Here is a 25,040-nt window from a genome sequence, read left to right on the forward strand (position 1 = left end):
TCGTCATTACCCCATATTACGTCTCCAATAAACTGATTCATGGCAATATCCCCTTAGAAGCCACAACGAATGTGATTCGAAGTGTTAGCGTGAAGTATTCTGAAAGACTATTTTGCATCCCACTGTACTCGCCAAACAGTTAAATGTGCGCGATGACAGTGTAGTGCATAGGTTCAAACGCAAACTACCATACGAACTGTTTATTAGGCACATAGAATGAGATTTAATAAATAGAATAAGTTAGAATAGTCTTTAGAATAAGTTAAGATAGACTATCAAATAAGTTAGAATAGTATCTGTAATAAGATTTGGATTATAAGTTGTACAGCAGATCACTTACTGAAGCGATCTTCTACATTTCAGGATAGTTATATTATATAACAGAATATGATAATACTTATTGCCCATGGGCAGATTTTTGAAGTTCTAAGAGATTAATAAAAAAAATATAATTTACCTGGGAAGCAAGAGGGCGCTGGTGGTGTTGGTCTTGGTGTAACAGAAATGTCAATACATTGTCCGTTAGGTCCCAATCGTTGTCCTAATTACGAAATATCGTTTTTTATTCATTTATTAGTATTTTATTTTTATTTTTTGATTTTCAAATTAATTTAAAATAATATATTAAATAAATATATTAAATTAATATATTATATTATTAATTAAAGATATGCTATTCTCAATCACTTTGAATTATAGACTTAGAATACTCAGGCTTAAAATTGAATATTTGTAGAAAATTACCTGGGAGGCAATAGGGAGGTGGTGTAGGTCTTACAGGAGTAGGAATTGCAATACATTGTCCATAAGGTCCCAGTTTTTGACCTTTAAAAATATAATTTCTGTTACAATATTATTAACTACATTGATGAATGTTAGATTGGAGAATAGCTGAATATAATTTGGTTATGCAATATTAAGAAAACTGTAATTCATATTTGATATAGTTAATGCATTAATGGTTATTCAAATACTAACCTGGTAAACATGATGGAGGTGGTGTTGGTCTGGGAGTAGTAGGAACTGCAATACATTGACCATATGGTCCAAGTTTTTGACCTTTGGAAAAAAAAGTTTCTATTAGAATATTATTAACATTAACTACATTGATGAATACTAGATTAGGGAGTAGTTCAAAATAATTTTGTAACACACAGTTTTAAGAGAAGTGCTGTACTTCATATTACGTTGATTTTTTAATAATAAAAATTGTAGTAACACACTAAATATTTACCTGGTAAACATGACGGTGGTGGTGTTGGTCTGGGTGTGGTAGGGATTGCATTACATGCGCCATTAGGTCCAAGTCGTTGACCTGAATTACAAATAGAGTGACATACAATAAAATAGAAAGAAATATGGATCTGTTATTGCAATAACAACTTTGGTCACTAACATAAATATTTGTTTTAAGAGGTTATTTATTTTAGTGTACTTTATTAACACTATTTATTTATTTCTAATTAAGGATTTGGCTGTACTTCTAATTAATAATATAGATATTACAAAATTAATACCTGGTCCACATACAATCTGAGGAGGTGTTGGTATTGGCACACAACGTCCATATGGTCCTAATTGTTCACCTATAGTCATTATAAATAATAAATTACTGTTTGTAAATAATTAAATTTAAAATATACCTGGACCACAAGTAACTCTTAGTTTTTCGCATCCTCCGGATGGAGTTGGACGTGTTCCAGGTGGACAGTCCTTATGAATAAGTTCGCAACTTCCTGATGATGTTAAATATTGACCTGGAGGACAAGATGGTGGAGTTGGTCTGTATGTGGATGGCGTGGGAGCTTCAGCTGTAAAAAGATAAACAAATTAAAACACTTTAAGAACCGGTTACCAAGATCTCTTCAGATTTAACATAGGCCTATAAATTAATTTTAAAGGATTTACAGCAGTTGGTGTTACTGTGTATTAAATATCGGGTAAATTTTTGGAACTTGTTATTATGTGTCGTCGAAGTGTAAACGAAAAATTTTTCAGTTAGTTGAAAATGTTTTAATCTGTACCGAGTAGATCGCATTTGCCCAAAGTTTTACAATTTACTTCTATCAGAAGAAAAGAGCGGCACGTTCCTTCGCTTTCAACATGCGAATACTGGTTTGGATGTATTAAAAGTAATGATTTTGACATAGAAGTCAAAGAACGTCCTGAACAGCCAAAAAAACTCCGACGGATAAGACAAGGATTACTCGATGAGATGCTGAATCTATCGACTACAATTGATGCATTTGAACCGAACATTGAGCGAAAAATGGTCGTAATACGAGCGACTCTTTGCTTATATTACAGTAATTTTTATTATTCTTCAACAATATTGTTCTAAAGCATAACAAGGCTCGACCATATATTAAAAAGCCGGTAAAAACATATTTCGAAAGATTAAAATTGGAAGTGCTAATCCAGTGCGCCATATTTTTCAGACATTTCTCCCTCTGAATGCTACTTGTGCCGGTATATGAGTTGTAACCTATCGGAACAGCGCTTCATATTTTATTAAAATAATACTTTAAATAAAATACATTGGACGGTTTTTCCTGACAAACTGCAAATTATAAAAAATCATTTAAAGCTAATTTATGACCCAATAATTTCATTAGTGCATTCCGTATATAGCATCAATGAATCCTTTGAAAACCCTTATAGTTCATTCAGTATCAAATATTGATAATATACATATATTTTAAAATAAGCTTTCAGTCTATCAAAACTATTAAGGATGATTATTAAGAAAACATATTAAAAGGCAATAAAAGGCACGTTGCGGAAAAAAAACTGAGGTAAGAAGTCCTATTAAGCGGAGAAAAAGAGGAGAAAGCATTATTTGTACTGCAAATAAAATTTGACCATGCCAAATCAAAATTGTTTACACCAAGAACTACTTGGAATGAAGACCCATAATATTTCAGGGTGCATTGGGCGTATACAATTTTTCACTCCAGCAATTAGTTAAATATAAGAAATATAAACAAATAAACATTGAAAATTAAAGATATAATACATACTTCTTGTTGGTGGTACTGGTGGCAAATAATCAAGACCGTCCAAATTGGAGAAACGGGCATCATCTCCAAAATGAACATTCGAATAATCTGGCGTACTAGAAAAGAATGTTTCGCTTGCAGCACCAGACAAATCTCTGATAGGTTTAATAGTAGATGATCCGGAAGCGCCTATGAAGTTCAATTGTGGGCGAATACCTTCTTGTGAAGAGGAAAGCACCTGAACATAAAATATAATAGTACAAAAATATTACAGACATAATATAAGCTTACATGAACTTGGTCTACATCAATATCTGTCAATTTGATTTGTGATCCAGGTACACTAGATTTGCCAGATGTGATGGAATCGTATGATGGCAACTGGCAGCATACTTCGTTTTCTTTACATTTCTTTTCCTGCAAAATAAATAATTTTATAATGATATATAATGTTAGATAAATTATAATAGACAATTTGATAATTTTTTCGTCACTTAAATGTATGGGTAATAAATTATTTATATATAATCTTGTATTCAACCAATAAAAAACATTTTAGCAACAATAGTCTATATTATAGCTTAAATATTACGTGTACTATGTACTCTGACCATATTTTTACTTTAGAAGGTATTTATTGAGAAAAATTGGTACAATATATATTAATCAAAATATGTTCATAATTTTTTACATACTTTTCTTTCTGTCATCATAACTTCACCATTTCAAACCCGTGTTGAAACCACGCCAGCAAAGTCATGTTACAGTGATCTCGCCAAATGGTCAATATGTCAAGACTATACTTCTTGAGTACGCTGTGTGCGGCAGTACTTGCCCTTAAAACTGTAACAGTATATTCTGCAAGTAACTCTTGTAATATGTGGCCAAGGGGACATCCCTGCATGACAGCAAGATGATGACTTTATGTTTGTTACTTGCTATTGCTTGTCTTTTTTGCAACAATACGTTTTTCGATTTTTTCACTTAAGCTCCGTAGATATCTGCTATAACAATTTCATTTGATTTTGACAAGTAGTGATACACTATACCTTGCTGCTTCCAACATATGCATAACAACAAGATTTTATGGCCATGAATATTCCGCTTCAGTGACGAAGTGGAGACGACCCACGACTTTGAATTTTCGCTGTATGAAAGTATTTAATGGTTTGAGCTTTCATCGTATAAATCTTGTAATTCACTGTATTCAAATATTTTTTGTTCTCCTGACTGTTCTTTATTATTGACATCGAAACCACTCATATGTTCTAAATACATATCTCGTACTCGTATGTTTCTAAAAGTATTCGATGGTTTTTTTGGCAGCAGATTTCCGTCACATTCCATGATGAGCATCTCTATACATTGAATAACGTGCTGTTATATTATGTAGAGATATGTCAAAACTACACCATTTAACAAATTTAACTTAATTATGATACTTCACACTTTTACCAATATACATCACTAATCAAAGTAAATGAAAGCTATTAAAAAGTTTTTAATAGATGGATAAACCAATTTAAAAAAGCCTAACTTTTCGACAGTGCAAGCTTATATAATAGGCTCAGAAAAATCACTATGTTCAGACTACTCACACGGCAGCATTATGTTGATAACACAAAGGTCAATTACTAATAATCCTAAATAATAAACAATCGACTGATTGCATTGGCAAGTGAATATTTCACCAAAAAGTATAATAATTTCTATAATATGCAAGGGATGATTATAGCAAATGTTATTAATGGTAATAGTAAAATTTATTAATTATATAGTATAGCTTGGAATCTGAACTGATTCTCACTCACTTCAATAGTCTCTGCGACTGTATATAATTATTTCTTTATAACTTATAAAAATATTAACTTATATAAAATTGTGTTTCGTAGAGTAACTCTGATGCTTTTATTAAAATCTTCAATGGCCGAAGTAGCTCAGTCGGGAGAGCATTAGACTGAAGATCTAAAGGTCCCTCGTTCGATCCCGGGTTTCGGCACAGATAATTTATTGACAATTAGTTTTAGAATAATATTATCGCTAAAGCATCATTAAAATTTGAAATTAAGTTGCTAAAATAATAACAAGGAACTGTATTAATAACTTTTCATACTTACCATATTACATTTTATTTATTTATTTATTTTAGACTCGAACAGATATTTGTTTTTAAGATTGAAAACTCGTTGATCTTGCCAAACATTCAAAGCTTGTGAAAAATTGATTTTCTCCCAGTTATTCAACTATCCTTAAGGGGAAATAAGTTTGTTATTTTAACATTCTATTATATTATTTTAATTCAAAACAAATTAATTAGGGAAAGTAGTTTCGATGATTTCAACACAACGGCAATGACGCCTAGTTCGGTGGAAGAGAATGACAATACACCAAAAATCTTATTTAACGTGAAGTTTGGAAGCATCAGTTGATAATAAACTATCTATCACTAGAGAAACTGCCGCTAAATATGACTCAATATTATATTTAAAAAATACAGTTGAGAATGAAAACAATCGAATGATAATAAAAAAAAATGAAATTAAAAGCCAACAAAAAAATCTCTGAAATGCTGTTTGAAGAGAAACTTATCTAAAAGGTCGATGTAGGTTCAAATTTCAGATAACGGATGATGTGTATCAACTTTGTATACCTACTAAAATATCAAAAATGTTTATTTAATTTTGCATTAACGTATATATTAATATATAAATGTTAAACCTAAGAAATTCTTGAAATTAAAGTTTTTTGTTCGCTAAGTGTCTTCTTTTGTACAGTTATTATATTTTCGTTATTAACATACCCTAACTACCTATGAGCAAAATCATAGAACTTGACCGTGTACTAAGCTTCAAGCGTTTGTCGCCAACGTCATTGACGTCATTCCAAATTGTCATAAAATTTCGTTTTATCGGCAACTAGGAAGTTGGGACGAGAATTTGAAGGTCGACGATGCTAATGAATGTTAATTTGTATTGAGAATAAAATACAAATAAAATATTTGTTTGTGAAGTCAAGAATCAAGTTATTTCGTCGACGTCTAGGTATCGACGGGCAAAAGTCAAATAAAGTAGATTATATATTGAGTTGTTAATTATTAAGAAAAAAAAACATTATTTAAGAATATATTATTATAGTTTAATTTAATTTAATAATTAATTTTATTTATATTAATTTTAAATTTTGAAATATTTTCTTAACTTAACGGAATTTAATACTAGTCAAATATTTATAAGATTTTTTTATTTTCTAATTTGAAGCTTTATAGCAAAAAATCGGTACAAAGTAAGTATGGTCCATCGATAGTCGCTACTTTTTCCCATTTCAGGCCTCTTATGGATTCCATCTCGAAAGAACTGAAGAATACTGCGGGTGAGGCACAGCACTTCCCATTTTAATGTTGAAAAGTATGTTTTTACCGGTTTTGCAACATGTGGTAGAGCAATGTTATGCTGAAGAATAACATTGTGTCTGTTGTGTCTTTGCTATATCCGGCATATATATATTCGATATAATATATATATTGCCGTTGAATATATATATATATATATATATATATATATATATATATATATATTTATAAGAATATTGATATATCAGCCCAAAAATATATCGATATTCTCTAAACATCTTAAAAAGTAGCGATTTTTTGAGAAACCCTTAATCTTAACTACCAATTTTAAAGGTTTATTAAAAGTAATTAAAAGGTTTTTTTAAAGCGATTAAAAATGGTTTCTTGTGTTACTCCAACAATACTGCATATTCTTCTTGTGTTTTAAATGGTTCATTATCCAGTAATGCCTTCAAATCCTCGTCTCTGTCTCTCATAACTACCTATGATCTCAAGTCGTCATATATTTGTCATATATCATCATATTGTCTCTCATAACAATACGATATAATTAATTTCCTTTAAATAAAAACCTTTCCTTGTTTTTTCATTTCACATCCTTTTTGATTATATTCCAACATCGACACTTCCTTAATGAAGAAATCTTATATATTACGAACCCCTTAAGAATGATTATAAAACATATTAAGATAATATATATAATAAACCACATTCTAGAATTTAAAATATCCATCGATACATCAAAAAAAATTATTATTCTATTAACAAACTTTCTCGTGTTTTTGAAATCGGTGGATGATTCGATGTTTTGATTAAATTTTACAAGAAAATAATCTCTAAATGAGATATAAAAGTTGTCGATAATAAATCAAATCATGTTTATTAGGTCAGTGTTATTATAGAGAGTAAAAGTGTCTTTTACACCATATGATCGTCTTGTATCGATGCAAATTAACTTGAACAGTATCTTAGACGTAAATGCCAAGCTGTGCTTGATTGGCATTACGACTATGAAAAATTATGAATGTATAAATCGGTTTGAAACAAAAAACAACGATTCAGTAATATGCCATGGATGAAATTTGAGATGTTACAACACATTTAGTAATTTTAAAGTGGCCAAATGTCGTGAACAAACGGATGGTCATGGTTTAAAGGTTTCGTAATAGTGCTCATATAAATTCCGACAAACATAATGCGGATAATAATAAATTTCACTATGATACAATAAGAAAAAAATAAACTGTTAATAATAGCCATCAGATAAAGTCTCCAAATTCGACACACATTTTAAGATTATATATGAGAACACCACGCAAAAGAAAGTGTTGTAATTTAGCATTTCAATTGAGTTAATTAACAAGATATATCTGGGTAGTATGATAACTTCTGAGAAATTCTAAGAGATGGCACTCAGCATAAATAATATTTTATTTATAGTAAGCTTCATGACAGTGTACACAGTGATCGAAATCACTTTATATCAATCTCTATAGAGTTTTTTGCCTATCTTGCGTTTGACTAAATTATAATTAATATTAGCTGATTATAGTATATTTTCGATCTAAAAGATGTGATGACTCCAAATGCACAGAAACCAAAAAAAAACAAAAATTGGGAACCGTTTTCGCTATAAGAAATGCTTTGTTCTATTTCATAAATGTATAGGTCAAGCTGAAAAATTATGAATTATTGATAAAATTATTTTGATTAAAAGTAGATGAATATGACCCAGCATTATTTTTATATATCAATAATAATTTTAAGGGGTCATTTATTTAAAGAAAATTATTTTGCTAAGTAACTAAATCTATGTTATATAATTACTTAAGGCTATATAATCAATCAAGAGAATAGGATTTTTTTTAGATCTGTTAAAATAAGAAGAGTTATCATATGCCATAATAATGTTCAATATACAGTTTTGAAAATAATTTTGTTCAATATAACTTTGGGTAAAAAATGTAAAAGGACTTAAAGTTTGTTTTCAATTTTTCAAAAAATAAATACATATAACATATTAAGACATATTAGATTATAGATCCTATCAAATTGATGCCACAAAGAATTAAGGCGCTATAGAACATTATGATCATATTTACCAAGAGATTTGTTGAAGATCTCAATTAGGCTATAGCTAACTTTTTCTGTATGGTATACACTTATTTATTTACATTTATTTATATGTTTTATATTCATTATTATATTTTTGTATATTTTACTTTTTGTATATATTTGTATATATTTATATATATATATATATATATATTATATAAATATATAGATTATTTAAAACATTTTCTTCAGAAATTAAATTTAGTTTTCATATTAAAATTTAAATATGTAAATAATTTAATTATTTAAAATGTTTATATTATTTGAATTGTATTGGCTAGCAAAATGTGACGTCAGAGGTTATGGACGTGATATTACAGCTAGATTATGAAGCACTGAATGAAATTTAGAACCAATCAAATGGCTTCACAACAAAATATTTTTTTATACTCGTAGATTTAAAATAGCATTTTAAACTAGTCAAATCTCTCACGCCAGCAGTTGACCACTGGAAGTTTACTTATTAAATGACTTAAGTAGTCGAAGAAACGCTTATATGAATATATAAGTATAATTATGTAGTTGAACAGACCCTCTAGTTCACTATTTCTCAAACTTTCTAACGAACAGTCCTTGTATGCCGACGATATAGTAAAATCATCATTTCAATGACTTAATGTCAAATTTTTGTTTTGTGTTATGTACGATTTTACATATTCTTAAACTGAGTCTCTTGACTTCATTTTAATTGACTACATGAATATCATACAGTATGTGTTATATCGCACGACTGATATAACCCTAATATTTTAGTTGTAGTTGATAAATTAGATGTTTCCAAATAAATGTTTCATTTATATTAATAGTATTATGGTTAGTAATAGTATTATAGTATTATAGTATTGTGTTTTAATTAATAGTACTGGAATGGAACTATCTTCTGTATTGATGAATATATATATATAAACATATATATATATATATATATATATATATATATATATATATATATATATATATATATAAATAATTTCTCACTACTGAAACATCAGTGGACCCCTACAATCAGAGGTAAAATATTACGTTTTTACATGGCACTATCAGCCGAATCAATAAACGATAAGTTACAAGTTGTCCCACGCCAACACCTCATATGATGCTGACTTTACCCATTTATTAAATCCGCCTGTTTCACTGCTCGACCTCAATCTGCCCGCGAGGTAAAGAAAAAAGAAGAAGAAATCCGTATCTCTCGCAGTGACAATATTTATGGCAACGAAGATTGGAACGCAACAGAAGCACACGATGGAAAGCTTAAAAGGGTCTGGTATTTTTTTACTAAGGCGAAAGTTTTTGGATGCCACTTCCGACAGGTCAATTATATGTAATTATCTTGAACAGGTGTCAATCTGTGTGTGTGTAATCTACATACGTTTAAGTACGTTTAATTGAAATGCCAAACTATTAACCTAATATGTTGTATATTTCTTAATATCACAATTAATTAAAATCTTTGATTTGAATTTTTTTTTTTTTTAATTGTATTTGAAAGAGTAAGAAAAGAAATACTATAGATCATATTAAAATAAGAAAAGGTAACTAATGAAATAAACGGATTAATTCAGTAAATATATGGTATAAATATCATGTACCAGACAACATAACATTAAACCTAAGTAAGAAGACTGAGCACGGAAATGGACGAAATTTTTACATGGCCAAGACACCCACATTAAATAGTGGTACAGAATGTGGTTTTATTAATTATATTAAAACCCACTTAAAATACTGAAAATAATATTAATAAAACACTAAAGACAAAAGTTATTAGGGTCAGACTCAAATAACACTTTTTAATTATCACTTATATAAGAATTTTATGAATTTATGTTAAACAAGTGACAGCATTTATATACTAATTTCTAATATCAAATTACTAAAAAATAATGTATATGTTTAATATTCAGATCTCAAGAAATTAAAATATTTAAAAAATTATAGTCAAGGACTTTTCCAAGTATTGTCACTTAAAAAAGTAACATACAATATATTTCACATATGAAAAAAATTACACACAATTTTATTCAGATGTTTAATATGTAAATTTTGTTTCTTATTATTACTGTTACATGCATTATTAATGCATTTTAACAATATTTATTTTGAAACCTGTTCTCTATCAGTCACATCTAATAACCTGTCGAAGAAATTGTTAAGCACAAATATAAGCGCATGATATTTCAGTTGTATGCTGGATTTCGATCGTATGTTTTTTTATGTGTCAAATTGAATAAGAATATATTGTTTGACTAACTGAGGTAGTGTTTGTTTAAATGGCACAAATGACCTTATAATTATTATGTGCTGCTTATATAAACGTCTTTCAAAACAGAAAATAAAGATCGAGATGGTTGCACTAAACAACAACGAAGGTGATATTTTTCATCTACATCCTAATTGGTCTATAGTTTATTTTGGTATATGATTAAATATTTATTAATTATGTTTCTTAACATTTGCATATATATATATATATATATATATATATATATATATATATATATTATTACTAAAATAATTTAAAAATAAATTTAAAAAAAGTTTAGAAATATTAAATTATAAATTATGTATAACGTAATCAAAATAATAAATAAGCAACTAGTTTAAGTTAGCTTAAGGAAAGTAAAACTATATATATATATATATATATATATATATATATATATATATATATATATATATATATATATATATATATATATATATTATAGCAATAAATTATATCTCAATAGTTCCATACCTTTGTTACTCTTCAATATTTTTTAACCCTTAACCCTTCAGATCATATTCGACTATGCACTAAAACACATTAAATATAAGCGAAAGAAGAATGGACATTGACCGGATGTTTTACATTTTGAAGCAATAGAATAAAAACACTTAACAAGAACAGTGCTTGCATCTATTATGGTCAGCGATATATATTGGTGAAAATTCAAAGCATCATTTTAAACTTATTTAGTAGCAACCCCTGAGTCATTCATTGTATACATGGGCCCTAATAAAAGAACGATCAAAAGTGCATTCTCAACATTTATTACATTTCTTTCTTGATTAGAACACATCTGCTACGGAAACACATCAAACGTTTTCAGAAACTTAAAGTTTTGAGGATATAAAAACAGCCTGAAGGACTAAGAAATTTCGAGATTTCCTTTCGAGAAATGGTAGCTATTGTTCCCATCATTTAGGAACATAAGATTAATGTTCAATAATTTTAAGTAATTTACATGTGGTTATTTTACATTCTTAACAATTTAGTAAATATATGATAGTACAAATTGATATTCCTAAAACAAAAAGTGAAATATTGCTATAAGATACATTAAAGCAAGTTAATCCCGATCAAGTATTTCTTATTCATTTAGTAGCAGCTTTTAGTAATATTGAGTGATTCAGTGTATATATATAACTTGTCAATTAAAAAGTCCTCGGCCTGACACATAGATTGCGCTACTAGAATCCATATGTTTCTTAGTTAGCCATAACCCTCAAAAGATCCGTGTATAAATTTGACAGCTGTCGGATCATTAGTTTGTAAATAATAGCATATTGAGTGAAGCACCTTTTGTTATTGTGAAAAAAATTGATAAAAAGGAATTTTGCGTATAGATAAAATATTGCTTTTTAAAGGGAAAAAATACATTTGAAGCAAAAACTTGGCGTGATGCCGAGTTTCCGGACACTGCCCCAGGAATATCAAAGGATTGGTATGCTAAGTTTATACGTATTGAAACGAGCATCGAAGACGGTGAACGCAGTGGACGCCCAAAAGAGGTTGTTACCGTGGAAAACATTTAAAAAATTAACAAAATGATTTGAAAATGACACAAAATGATACATGACACAAAATGACCCTAAATTAAAACTGAATGAAATAGCAGACACTCTAAAGATATGAACTGAACGTATATATCATATCATTCACATATATCATTTTGCGAGCTTACTTTTGAACAAAAACAACGACCAGTTGATGATTCTGAGCAGTGTTTTAAGATGATCAAGCGTAATAATCCCGAGTTCTTGCGCCGATATGTGACAGTGTATGAAACATGGCTCCAGCATTTCACTCTGAAGTCCAATCGACAGTCATCCGAGTGGACTGCATACGATAAACCCGCGCCAAAGCTTGAGAAAATGCAACAGTCCGCTGGCAAGTTTATGACGTCTGTATTTTGGGATGCGCATGGAATCATTTTCATTGGCTATCTTGAAAAAGGCAGGATCATCAACAGCGACTACTACATAGCATTATTGGACCATTTGAAAGACGAAATCTCCGAAAAGCGCATTTGAAGAAAAAGAGAGTGCTACTTCAACAAGACAATGCACCGTATTAGAAATCCATGAATTGAGCTTCGAATTGCTTCATCATTCATCGTGTTCTACTGATATGGCTCCCAGCGACTATTTCCTACTTTTCAGAGCTAAGTTTTCGTCGAATGAAGAGGTGATTAACGAAATTGAGGCCTATTTTGAAGCAAGGGATAAATCGTAGTACAAAAATGGTATTGAAAAGTTGGAGGGTCGCAGTATATCACCCTTGAAGGAAATTATGTCGAATGGAAATTACTAATTTTGCTAATAAAATGTGTTTTACTATGGTAGGCCGGGGACTTTTCAATTGACTTGTTATAGATGCGAATAAATGAACTATCGAAAGCACATTTTCGGCATTTGTTTCTTGTTGTTTTCTCATCAAATGCTTTTAAAACTTAATAAGTTGATTTTGATGGTATAAAAAACAGCCTGAAAGTCTAACAAGTTCAAGGATAATGAATTGCAAGACTTATTGAACAGCAACCCAATTGAAACTCTCAAAGCGTATTATAATTGCTTAGCAGTTTGTGGATACTTTTGGACATTCACATGCGAAGAGAATGTGACTAAAGATTCGAAGTGTTTCAACATCGCGGTTTCATTGGCTGTCAATCAAATAAGAAAAGTATTCTCTGGCGTATTGTAAATAACAATCAAAAGAGAACCCCTACAATAATCTGAATTGCCGTAGAGTTGGTTCAAGAAGAGTGTCATAAAGTTTTGTTGTACATATGGTCGTACGAGTAAGATGTAGTGGTGTGTTACCAGCTACCAAAACCGAATGAGCCTGTAACTGCAGATGTCTATCGATGTCACTTGAACAAGTGGAATGTCGTATTGTTGCAAAAAAGAATAGCAATAGCGAGTAATAGATAGAAAGCCGTAATCTTGCAAGATAACGCTTAGACACATATTGTTAAAGTTGTGAAGGATTATACATTGTTGCAGCTTTGACGCATACAACACACTCACCAGATATAGTAGCTTGCGATTGTCACTAATTTAGTTCGAGCATGGCTTGGCTGACATACGGTTTTGAAATTCTGGAGAAAAAAAATCGATCGTTCTTGCAGATCTGCCATAGGCAATGTTGCCAGAAAGATTTTAAAAACAATTAGGAAACGAGAGTATTTAAATATTTTTAAACTGAAATACTTTTCAGAATACATGCGAATACCTAGTAAATAATAAAAACCAAAATGTTAAAATGGAATAAGCCTAATAAAAAAAAATTCATACATATGAGACTAAAAGGGAAAAAAAGGCATTTTCTAAATATTAAGTTGCATATTTTTAAGTGATATTCTGAATTAGTGTACTTGTTATAATCATTATTAATATATAATAAATATTTTGTCAATGGAGCAGTACGGACACGTACGTTAGATAGTTCGTTGGATTAAACCTCATTAGTTGGCATTAACATATTCATGCTGGCGGTCATTTTCGCTTACGTAACCATCATATAAATATAAAACGTTTTTAATCTTCACTTCGTATGAAGAACGCCTACTTCTGCTTTCTTCTCGTGTCTGCATCATAATTGAATAACGTGTCATGCAAATTTCCTTAAATATAACTTTTAATAAATATTCATTTAATAAATACGCACATTTTTTGTGAAAAATTTCAATATACATTAACTCGAATTCGTTAAAAATACGGTGGGCGTTATTTGTAAGAAAATACAATAAATACAATAACACGTTAGTGATATATAATAGACTATTTATGTATATTATGTATTTTTATTAGTTACATTAAATATTCATGTTAAAAATAGCCATTTTAGAAAATATATGGTTATAAAATATTATGAGATTTCCTTGAAATTGTAGTTGTTGTTACCATCATCTAGTAACAAACGTTTAATTTTAAGTAATTTGTTTGTGCTTAATTTTACTTTTTTAAAGAATTTAGTAAGTATTTGTTAGTACAAAATAATTTTGTTAAAAGCAAAAAGTGAATTATTGCTTTAAGATTTGTTGAAGCGACTAAATGGTGATCAAGTATTAGCATTCCATCAATCTAAATTACATTGTGGTCAAATAGACATATTTAATAAAAATGTGCATAACGAAAGTGAATGCAGTACTAAAGGCCAAGGGCCATGTTTTAATTTGATAGCAGTTTATAACACATGGGCTGAAAAGTCCCGGGTGTAACAAAGATAACGCGTTTTTTTTTTTGTTCCAAATTAGCTTTATTCCCCAACGTAATATCCACCAAGAGCGACACATTAATTCTAGCACGGCTCTAACATTTCAATAACACTTTTGTAAAACGATTTATTTTTTGCCTCAAAATAGGCCTTAGTTTCAGCGATAACCTCTTCAATCGAGCGAAATTTCTTATTAGTGAGCATTTTTTGAGGCCGGCAAACAGTCAGTAGTCGCTGGGAGGCAAATCTGGCGAATACGGTGGATGTGGGAGCAATTCATATAGTTTTGCCATTGTTTTGGTTGATTTGTGATACGGTGCCTTGTTTTGATGAAACATTTTTATTTTCTTTGCCATATGCGCACGTTTCTTGCTTGGGCCTTCAAACGCTCCAATAACACTATGTAATATTCACTATTGATTTGATTTCTATTCTCAAGATAATCGATGAATATTACACCGGTCACATCCCAAAATACCGAGGCTAAAACGTTTTCAACCGATTGTTGTGCCTTCGGCCGCTTTGAACGAGGTTCACCAGTTGCTGGCGAATCAGATGACGATCGTTTTGATTCTGGAGTGAAGTGGTGGATCCATGTTTCATCGATTGTCACATATCGATGCAAAAATTCCGTTTTTACGTTTAAACATGGCCAAACACTGCCCAGAACAGATCAACACGTTGTTGTTTTCGGTCAAGAGTAAGCAACAAGCACCCACTTTATGATGATTTTGTGGATATTTTTGATATTTGATGGTGTTACCATGTCATTTGGAAGTCCACTGCGTTTTGCATCATCGGTGACTTTACGACCACATTTGAAGTCAGCAAACAGTTTCTGGTGGAGCGGAGCCCTTATAACACTTTTTATGCTATTGCTTCCTTTGAACGGTATTTTTTCTCATCACGAAGCAGTATAAAATGAAAATACGAAACTGGTTTTAATCCATTGTTTTGAAAATAACAAAAGTGGTGTCTATACAGTAACTGAGAAACTTTTGAGTATCTTTCATGAAATTTAACAGCTTTCTTTCGAAGGTTAGAACTTTAGAAGCGAAAAAGTTGCGAATGAAATAAAACTAGCGTCATCTAAGTGATAGGCCCGGGGTTTTTCAGCCCATGTGTTATGGTAGGCATGGTAAGTTAGTCACAAATTTATTAGCACACTGTCATGGTTACATAAAGCAGTTATTAAATGCATTAAAATCGAACTTTGAAGGTGCGCTTGATGTAATTTGAACAACACGCTAAGAACCTACGTTAGAACAAAATCAATAATCAAACCCATACCTGCTTCCAGTAGGTTCATTGGGCGTTAGAATCTTAATTAGAATCTCTTGGACTCTTAGAATCTTAGGAGAAGACCAAAATATTATTAAACTAATTAAAAGAAATACTAGCATTTTATGGAGATAAAAGTAGTACAATGTATTAGCTTTGCATAAATACTTGATGGATATGGTTTTTTGCAATTATTTCTATTCCAACTATACATGTAAAAATAACTCATAGGGAGATATTATGCACAAATGAGAACCACAAATTCGAATGAAATTAAACAAATAGTTAAAAAATTAAATGTTATATTAAAATATTTTAAAGGCTTTAGTTAGTTTAGTTAATTTTTTATGAATTCAAAGCAAAATATATAAATTCATATAAATTAACTCTATTATAGTTAATTAATTAACTATAATAATATAAAATATAAATAGAATTATTTTAGCGGACATAGATATTTTTTAACCCATAAAGTATTATTAAATTATCATCAAACATGATCAATGTTACCATGTCAAGTTACTATTTTCTGAATAAATCATAAAGATTCCACAGTACAAACTCTCAAAGCTCTAATAATATTAAAAAGTTATTATATTAAATTATTAAAAGTTATTTTAAGATATTGAACTTACCTTAAGGCTTACGTCAATTGCATCTCTTTCATTTGTCACTACTCCATTCACGCAAACGTCCTTTGGCACGCAGACACGCTCGAATCCGACACATTTGGAACCATCATGCCCTGAAACAGTGACCGAACCATGATATCCTTTCCTCCTAAGCTCCCAAAACGGCAGAGATGGCTGAACGCCTAAAAATCCGTTGGCGTTCCGGATTTTGTCACCATTGGCTGTTAAAAAACAGACCAGTTAAGACGAGAATGTTGCAACTTCTCTATGGGCTATTTTTAACAGTCAAACGGACTTTATTTAGGTGTTCCTTGTTATTAATAAATAATTAGCACATTGTGATCCATTATTTCAACTTACCAACATGAAACTCTTTTTCAATTAGGTAGGAGTTGAAAAGATCAACAAAGTCTTTACCAATGTGGAAACCCCTATAGATATCTTCATTACCAGTGTGTTCAGATGAAACTTTGTTCAATCTTGTTTTGCCTTATTGAAAATAAATAAAGGATCTTTTAATATGTTGAATAATACAATTGCTAGTAGCCATGCATATCACATGCATAAGGATGATGTCGACAACAAGAAAAGAATCAGAAAGAAGTTTAGGCTACACAAATATATATATATATATATATAATTTGGCAGATATAAAGTTATATTGTTATTTACCTACGTTAAGACTGAAGAGAAGGCAGCCTATTAAAGAACTAGTAGATGATTAATTCGTAAAATGTTTGTATATATATTAAATGCTACCATGCAGATGAGGGAGTAATTAAATTTCAGTAATATTTGGCAAAACAGATGGTATAACAAAATGAGTAACAAGAACAGATGGCATCAACGAGTTTTTACAAAATATATCAGAAAACACATTATCGAATGAGAAATGAAACAGTTATTATGCAACCGAATTATTTACAATATAAACATTATCGTATTTTGAATAATATTAATTATTTACAGATAGTAGATATAAAATATATTGATGTTGGTGCTTGCATAAAAGTAGTATTTAATTTAATTTCACTCTTTAATTATATAAAGTCTTTCAATAGATATTATATTATGTTTCTGTTAGTAATTTACAGAATGAATGAGGATCATTTTAGGTTGTATCATAACTTCATGCTTTGGTTAGAATAATAATCAAGCGAATCCGTCAGTTGAGCATTTAGTCACTTACCATTATGCTCAACTCCTGCTTTAAGGAATGGGTTCTTGCCCAAATTTATATTGGAAACGTGGAAAGAAGGGGGAGGGGCTCCAGAATTGGTTTCAAAAGAAACCGATGGACCTTGTTTATTAAAAAAAAGTTCATAATAGAAATTGAAGAATCTGTAGTCGAAAATATGGGGAAAATATATCGTCTGCTATATACGTATGTACTTAAATAGAGAAGAACATGATACTAGACTGTTCAATAATTTCGAGGACGATCATCAATTAGTCAATAATAAAACTGAGCATTCAAGCTATTGCAATATGTTACCTTGAATAAGAATATTAACCAAAATGTTACAAATTAAAAAAAATTTAAATTCAGTTGATTATAACAATGGCTTAAATAATAGAACAGTAAGAAATAATCTAATAGAAATAATGAAACGAATGCATATACCAGTGATTTTAAAAATTATTAAAAGAATTTGGGTGATTTGAGTTTATCCAAAATCAAACCAACAGGTTAAAGTGTGGTGAGAACTAAATTATTAATGCAACATTTTGGACTATCTAAACGGAAAAAGGTGAGGAAGAAAATCGGGATTACAAAAAAAAATTAACCTACTAACTCTTACGGCTAAAAAAGTAGCTCTAAAATCATATATAAGAAAATTACTTTATAAGATTAATGGGATTAATAGAGTTGATTAAATTAAATCAAAAATATAACGTTACAAGAAATTATAATAATAGATAAAGTTATTTTCCGAACTGTCAGTAACAACTTTTCTGTTAAATTTCCTCGAAATTACTAAACAGACTAGTAGAGCTAATAATATAGAACTAATAAATATGAATGGCGAATAGATCACAAATCGATAAAGCATATATATATATAAGAGAAATTCCAAAAGAAATTAGGCGTTTTTTCTGCCTAATCCATCATTTTCATGCAAATTTTGAGTTTCAAAATTCCACAGAAAAATATCTTTTCCGAACGGAAAATGCCAGCATGCGTGGGAAGGAAAATACAAAACGACTAAATATTTTACTCACCGGGGGCTAATTTTGGCCCATTCAAAAATAGATTATTACTCAAATCGATTTTTGGTTTATCGAATGATGACGATTCTAATAATAAATAAAAATTTTAGAGAAATAATTTATCCGATATATGACTACTCACCAATATCTGAAATTCGTTTATTGAAAAATTGATTGTTAACATTTGTGCTGCTCTTATATCCTGTATTATCAGATGAAACTGACTCGAACAAAGGCCCTAATAAATTAAATGTGCTATATTTCAACATGCCGCTACAATAATTTCAATAGAATGCTAAAGCAATTAATAGAATAGAACAGACATCAAGAATAATATGGAATTGTTACCTAAGAAAATATGTATTATAGAAACATCCTATATTTTCGAACAGATGTGATGCAACCGAAGGCATATAGAAAATATTACAAGATTATACAGTTAAATAAGAAATACAGCGGCCTAAATATATGAGTAATTTGGAATCTGTTTTCATAAAGAATTTAAATTCGATTCAATAATATTAATAAAACGTATTCAAAGGTTTATATTAAATTTCTCAAAATCGGTACAAAACACAATTACTATTATAATTAAAACAAGTTACAATAAGATAGACAAATATTGTATTAAAATACAAAACAATACATATATACAATCTTTATCGTAAAAAAAATCTTTTTAGAATATTATATTCAACTCCTAAGCGTTTAAAGTTGCGAGAACTGTATATGGTATGCAGAAAAATCTAACTCATCTCTGAAGATTTATCAAAGTTATCTGTTACATCACTATACTATATGTACAAGAAATATTTCCTGATAAAATAATTTCTAAAAAAGTTGGCGCTGGATGACATCCTGTAGTCTGGACTTGTCTAGAGCCTCAGTATCGTTGAAAAGAACGTTGTTGGGTACCTTAAGAACGTTGATACAATTTTTAAAAAATAAATTGTGAATCCTCATTTTTATTTTAAATTAAATCAACTCTTAAAGATATAATATGTCCCCTTATTTACTTTTTAACATTTAACCTTATTACAGTTAACTTTATCTTGCGTCTTAGCATATATTAAAAACGACCGAATTATTATAATTTTAGGTAGCTTTGTTTCTTCTATTATCCCCAAAAATAATTTAAATATGACTTTTCCATTATGATTTCAATATGAATTATCAAAGAAAATAAAGCAATTAAAACTTTTAGAAAATAAATTTGAAAATTATATTAGAATTAAATTTTATTAGAATTTTATTTAAAATATACTAGGTCACCAGTAAATGTTATATTAAAACTTATAGTTAGATATATATAATTTCCTTTTAAATATATAATTGGTTGTTCAATAAGTTTTGTCATTCGATGACAATAATATAATATTATGGTTTGAAATCTTACTTGGCTAAATACTCCAAGAACATTAAAAATTAATTTTATTACTTAATATAATTTTCCGTAACTACACACGTTACTTAACTTAACGACATATGATCTTCATAGAGAATTTTTGGAATTTTATATCCCAAAAATAAAAATCTGAAGCACGAACATAATTGTGGAACATATTTCTGTGATTACTGTTACCACTCCGTATACCAAAGCCTAACAACAGCATACGCTTAATTTCATTTATTGTACTATGTTATACTTGATGTGTATTCCTTCGTGTAAGTTCTATTAGTTATAATTGATTTCCTAGTTTAGAAATAATTCATATCTACTCCTTGGTCAATTCTTGAATTCTTTCAACTTCGACGTTGGAGTACCATATAATTATATAGTTTATTTTTATTTAGGGCCATGGTGCAAAAATATTTGCCTTCATTGACTAATGAGATATTTAGAGTGCTTACTAAATCGCTCAGAATTAATCGAGAATACAATAATCAATCAAAAAATAGAATGATTAACATAAGAGATCAATCTTATTGAACGCAATATTTATTGAATAATCTATTGTGTAGTAAGAGTAATAATATTTTTATTTATTTTAATTTGAAACCATTATAAACTTCATGGATTATGTTATATTTATATGTCGAGTACAATATTATCATTAATCACGAATTATAGGTGTTATTCTTAATAACCGGAAAATAAAGAAGGTGGACATGAATATCCTAAAGTTAAATAATATGTATTATCTAGTACAGAAAACATTATAATTCAAATTAAGCTTTACTCCCTAGGCAATATTTTTTACTCATTCAAAGATACATTTTTGTTAAACTCAATAGTTTTCTTGGGGTATTGAAAAGGATAAAATGCTTTTAACATGGTCATTCATCAGAGCTTGAAAATTCTTTGTTGAAAAACGAATTTTTGTCGAAATCTATATTAAAACCAAAATTAGCAACTAGAAGAAGTAGAGAAGACAGATCTCGATTTCTAACAATAATAATATAAACAATAACAATGAAGGAATAACTATAATCCAATAGGGAAACTAATATTATTCAAATTAAAACGTTACTCACCAGGCACAATCTTTTGCCCATTTAAAAATACATTCTTACTTAAATCAATGGCCTTCTTTGGAGATGAATTGACAATTGTTGAAAATGCTGTTAAATATATAGAAATATTGAAAATAATGAAATACCTATAATAGAGTCACTCACCAGAGCTTGAGAAATGTTTGTTGAAGAACGGATTTTTATCCAAATCTATATTAACGTTTTTGTTATTATCGTTTCTTGTGTTAGGCGAATGTAACTCAGCCAACGAACCTCAATAAAAAAATATGCAAAATTTTTAATTTAAATTATATAAAGTAATTTTAAAAATTTCCAAGCATAAATTTAGTCACAAAAATTCATAGTAATAAAGTATCGATTAACAAATAGAAAATAGAGAAGATAGGTATTAGTTTCTAAGCGAAAATAGTAACTGTAATCTAATACAGAGGGCAGTATTATTCAAAGTAAATCTTTGCTTACCAGGCGCAACCTTTTTCTTTGGAGATGAATTGACAATTGTTGAAAATGCTGTTAAATATATAGATATATTGAAAATCATGGAATACCTATAATAGAGTCACTCACCAGAGCTTGAGAATTGTTTGTTGAAGAATGGATTTTTGTCCAAATCTATATTAACGTTTTTGTTATTATCGTTTCTTCTGTTAGGGGAATGTAACTCAGTCAACGAACCTCAATAAAAGAAAATATGCAATATTTTTAATGTAAATTATATAAACTAATTTTAAAAATTACCAAGCTTAAATTTAGTCATAAGAATTCATAATAATAAAGTATCGATTAACAAGTAGAGAATAGAGAAGATAGGTATCGGTTTCTAAGCGAAAATAATAACTGTAATCTAATACAGAGGACAGTATTATTCAAAGTAAAGCTTTGCTCACTAGGCCCAATCTTTTTCTCATTTAAAAATATTTTCTTACTTAAATCAATTGCCTTCTTTGGAGATGAATATACGAATGCTGAAAATTCTGTTAAATATATAGAAATGTTGATAATCATGATTTTTTTTTAGTCACTCGCCAGAGCTTGAGAATTGTTTCGTGAAAAACGGACTTCTACCCACTTGAAACTTGAAATTTCTGTTGCTATCGTTTCTACTGTTAGGCAAATGTAATTCAGACAGAAAACCATAATCAAGGAAATATACTATAATTTTAATATAAACCCTTTGAAGTAATTTTAAAAAATTAACAAATTGAAGTTTTCATAAAAATTTAGTCCTTTTAGAATTAAATAAAAATAAAAATATTTTATAACATTTTTACAAATAGAAACTATATAACCTGAATATGATTAAATAAGAAATTAAATAAAAAGAACAATCTAGTACCTAAAACAGCGTTATTCAAATTAAAACTTACTCACCAGGCACGATTTTTTGCCCATTCAAAAATACATTTTTACTTATATCAATGTTGGACTCCTTAGGTGATTTATTGATAAGAGATGGATACTCTGTTAATGCACATAAACACATTTTTAAAGTCACTATAATTTAATATATTATAATTTAACTTATAATTTAACTACTCACCAGAGCATAAAATTTGTTTATTAAAAAATGGATTTCTACTAATATCTATATTCACATTTGTGTTAATGTGCTTTCTTGAATGGTCAGATGGAGATAACGGCAACGAACCTTAATTGAATAAATATATTCATGTTCATATGTTCATACAATTAAAATTTTGTGTTGACAGAAACGAAATGGTTGAAATAGAAGGAGTAGTTAAAGAAAATACCAATGTTACAGTTACGGTTTCAACCATAATAAAATCCTATTTACAGTATTAGTTAAAGTAGTTTGAAGAAAATAGTATTATATAAGTTATATTTTACTCACCAGGCAAAATTATTTGCCCATTCAAAAATATATTTTTACTTAGATCAATGTTATTCCTCTTGGGTTGCGTATTGATAAAAGATGAGAATTCTGTCAAACATAAAAATATTGGAAGTCATAATATTTCTTGTAATAAATTACTCACCAGAGTTTGAAAATTGGTTACTCAGAAACGGATTTTTGCTCAAATCTATTTTCACATTTTTGTTAATGTTTTGTCTGGATTCTTTAGGTGGAAAAGATAACGGTGGGAATGATCCTTTTAACAAATACATTTCAAAACTAGATTTTCTTAGCTAACATTGGGCGTTTTCACATCTGTCGGCACCGATACGGCACCGACAGGACACCAATATCGGTGAACGCGTAATCTCACGTAAACAAATGGAACCCCATGAACAACATGCCGGCACGGACATGTTGGCGAGCAGAAATCAGTCCACTCGTGTCGGCGCCGATTTTTATTGTGTACGGAGATATTTTTAAGGTTAAAAGCGGAAAATGCCTAGCTTTAAATTTGATGTTGTAACACTAATTGAATTAGTAGAATCAAAGTCTTCTATATGCGAAAAGAACTAATGAAAATGATAAAAACAAAATACGGTGACGTTTCGGTGCCGTGTCGGTGCTGGCAGATGTGAAGACGTCCATTAAATAGCTAGCAGGCAGGAGATAGCGGGAAGAAATTATGAAAATTCCAAGATTGCTATAGATGCCACATTATAATTTCGGTCGACCAAATTCATATTGTTAATTAAAATAAATTTAAGCCAAGAGAAAATTAACCAAGATAAAAATAACCATGCATTTATAAGCTCAATAATATATTGTATGTTATTCAATGATTCCTTGATAAAAGCATTTGTATAAGATGTTATAGGATTATCCTAAATTACATAAAATATTGAATGTAATAAAATATTTTTATTGAAGTTTTTGAACCGACTGCTGAACACGAACAGAATTAAAATCTTACATTAATGTGCATGATCTAATCTTTCTGGTATATCTCAATATTGTCTCAAAATAACTTCCATGGATGACTTTGCTATTGCAATCTGTTACCAACCCTTAACTGCTCTTTTTGCTACAATATGCCGTTAAAAATCTTCAATTAATATAATAATAGTTTAATTTGGATTTAACGGCTAGCAATACATTACACCTAGCTCATAAATAATCTACTCCGATGTCGATGTGGACGACCGTCTTGGACTAACCTGCGACATTTAGCATAGAACGGTTCGAAATGGTATTTTCAATATATTCGTGAAATAGCAATTTTGCCTTCTTTTGCATATTTAACTTAGCAATGCACTGACATGTATGTAGATAGTTTAGCTAGTTACAGAGATAGAGAGCTGTTTACAATTTAATTTGTGTTTTCATCCAATAAGCATGGCAATGAATTGTTTCCTTTTGGGCCTTTGGACTTCAGACCCTTTGCGATTGATAACAGAATCGCCACTTCTAGATAATTAGAACCAGAACGGATAATTGGGATATAATAAAAAAACATCCTCATAAGTATCTATGAAACATATCAGATTTCTTCAAATATAACAAAAGTAATGAATGTGAAAAATGTTTTTTTTCTGTTACTTCATGTAGAGAAATGTAAAAATCTTCAGATTTAATAATT

General features: G+C 29.4%; 1 protein-coding gene and 1 non-coding gene across 2 annotated transcripts in view; one reads left to right on the top strand and one right to left on the bottom strand.

Moving 5' to 3' along the window:
- Nucleotides 1-25,040, bottom strand: part of LOC143193683 (uncharacterized) — a 69,496-nt gene that overhangs the window by 19,377 nt on the left and 25,079 nt on the right. The window contains exons 6-26 of the mRNA XM_076400004.1: nt 23,544-23,657; nt 23,399-23,488; nt 23,087-23,194; nt 22,918-23,007; nt 22,114-22,221; nt 22,009-22,056; nt 21,691-21,798; nt 21,547-21,633; nt 19,214-19,309; nt 19,084-19,158; nt 18,050-18,160; nt 17,221-17,349; nt 16,864-17,081; nt 3,291-3,416; nt 3,021-3,237; nt 1,644-1,811; nt 1,518-1,586; nt 1,235-1,315; nt 979-1,059; nt 745-825; nt 458-541 (exon numbers count right to left, since the gene is read on the bottom strand). Coding sequence (XP_076256119.1) covers nt 458-541; nt 745-825; nt 979-1,059; nt 1,235-1,315; nt 1,518-1,586; nt 1,644-1,811; nt 3,021-3,237; nt 3,291-3,416; nt 16,864-17,081; nt 17,221-17,349; nt 18,050-18,160; nt 19,084-19,158; nt 19,214-19,309; nt 21,547-21,633; nt 21,691-21,798; nt 22,009-22,056; nt 22,114-22,221; nt 22,918-23,007; nt 23,087-23,194; nt 23,399-23,488; nt 23,544-23,657 — 2,289 coding nt within the window. The remainder of the gene's footprint in view (nt 1-457; nt 542-744; nt 826-978; nt 1,060-1,234; nt 1,316-1,517; nt 1,587-1,643; nt 1,812-3,020; nt 3,238-3,290; nt 3,417-16,863; nt 17,082-17,220; nt 17,350-18,049; nt 18,161-19,083; nt 19,159-19,213; nt 19,310-21,546; nt 21,634-21,690; nt 21,799-22,008; nt 22,057-22,113; nt 22,222-22,917; nt 23,008-23,086; nt 23,195-23,398; nt 23,489-23,543; nt 23,658-25,040) is intronic.
- TRNAF-GAA (transfer RNA phenylalanine (anticodon GAA)) lies at nt 4,926-4,998 on the top strand. Its single transcript has one exon. It is a non-coding gene; the product is annotated as a tRNA-Phe (tRNA).

The sequence above is a fragment of the Rhynchophorus ferrugineus genome, unplaced genomic scaffold (genome assembly GCF_030347505.1).
Source record: "Rhynchophorus ferrugineus isolate W39M unplaced genomic scaffold, kcgeb_rfMv2 rfM3, whole genome shotgun sequence".
NCBI classification, from domain to species: domain Eukaryota; kingdom Metazoa; phylum Arthropoda; class Insecta; order Coleoptera; family Curculionidae; genus Rhynchophorus; species Rhynchophorus ferrugineus.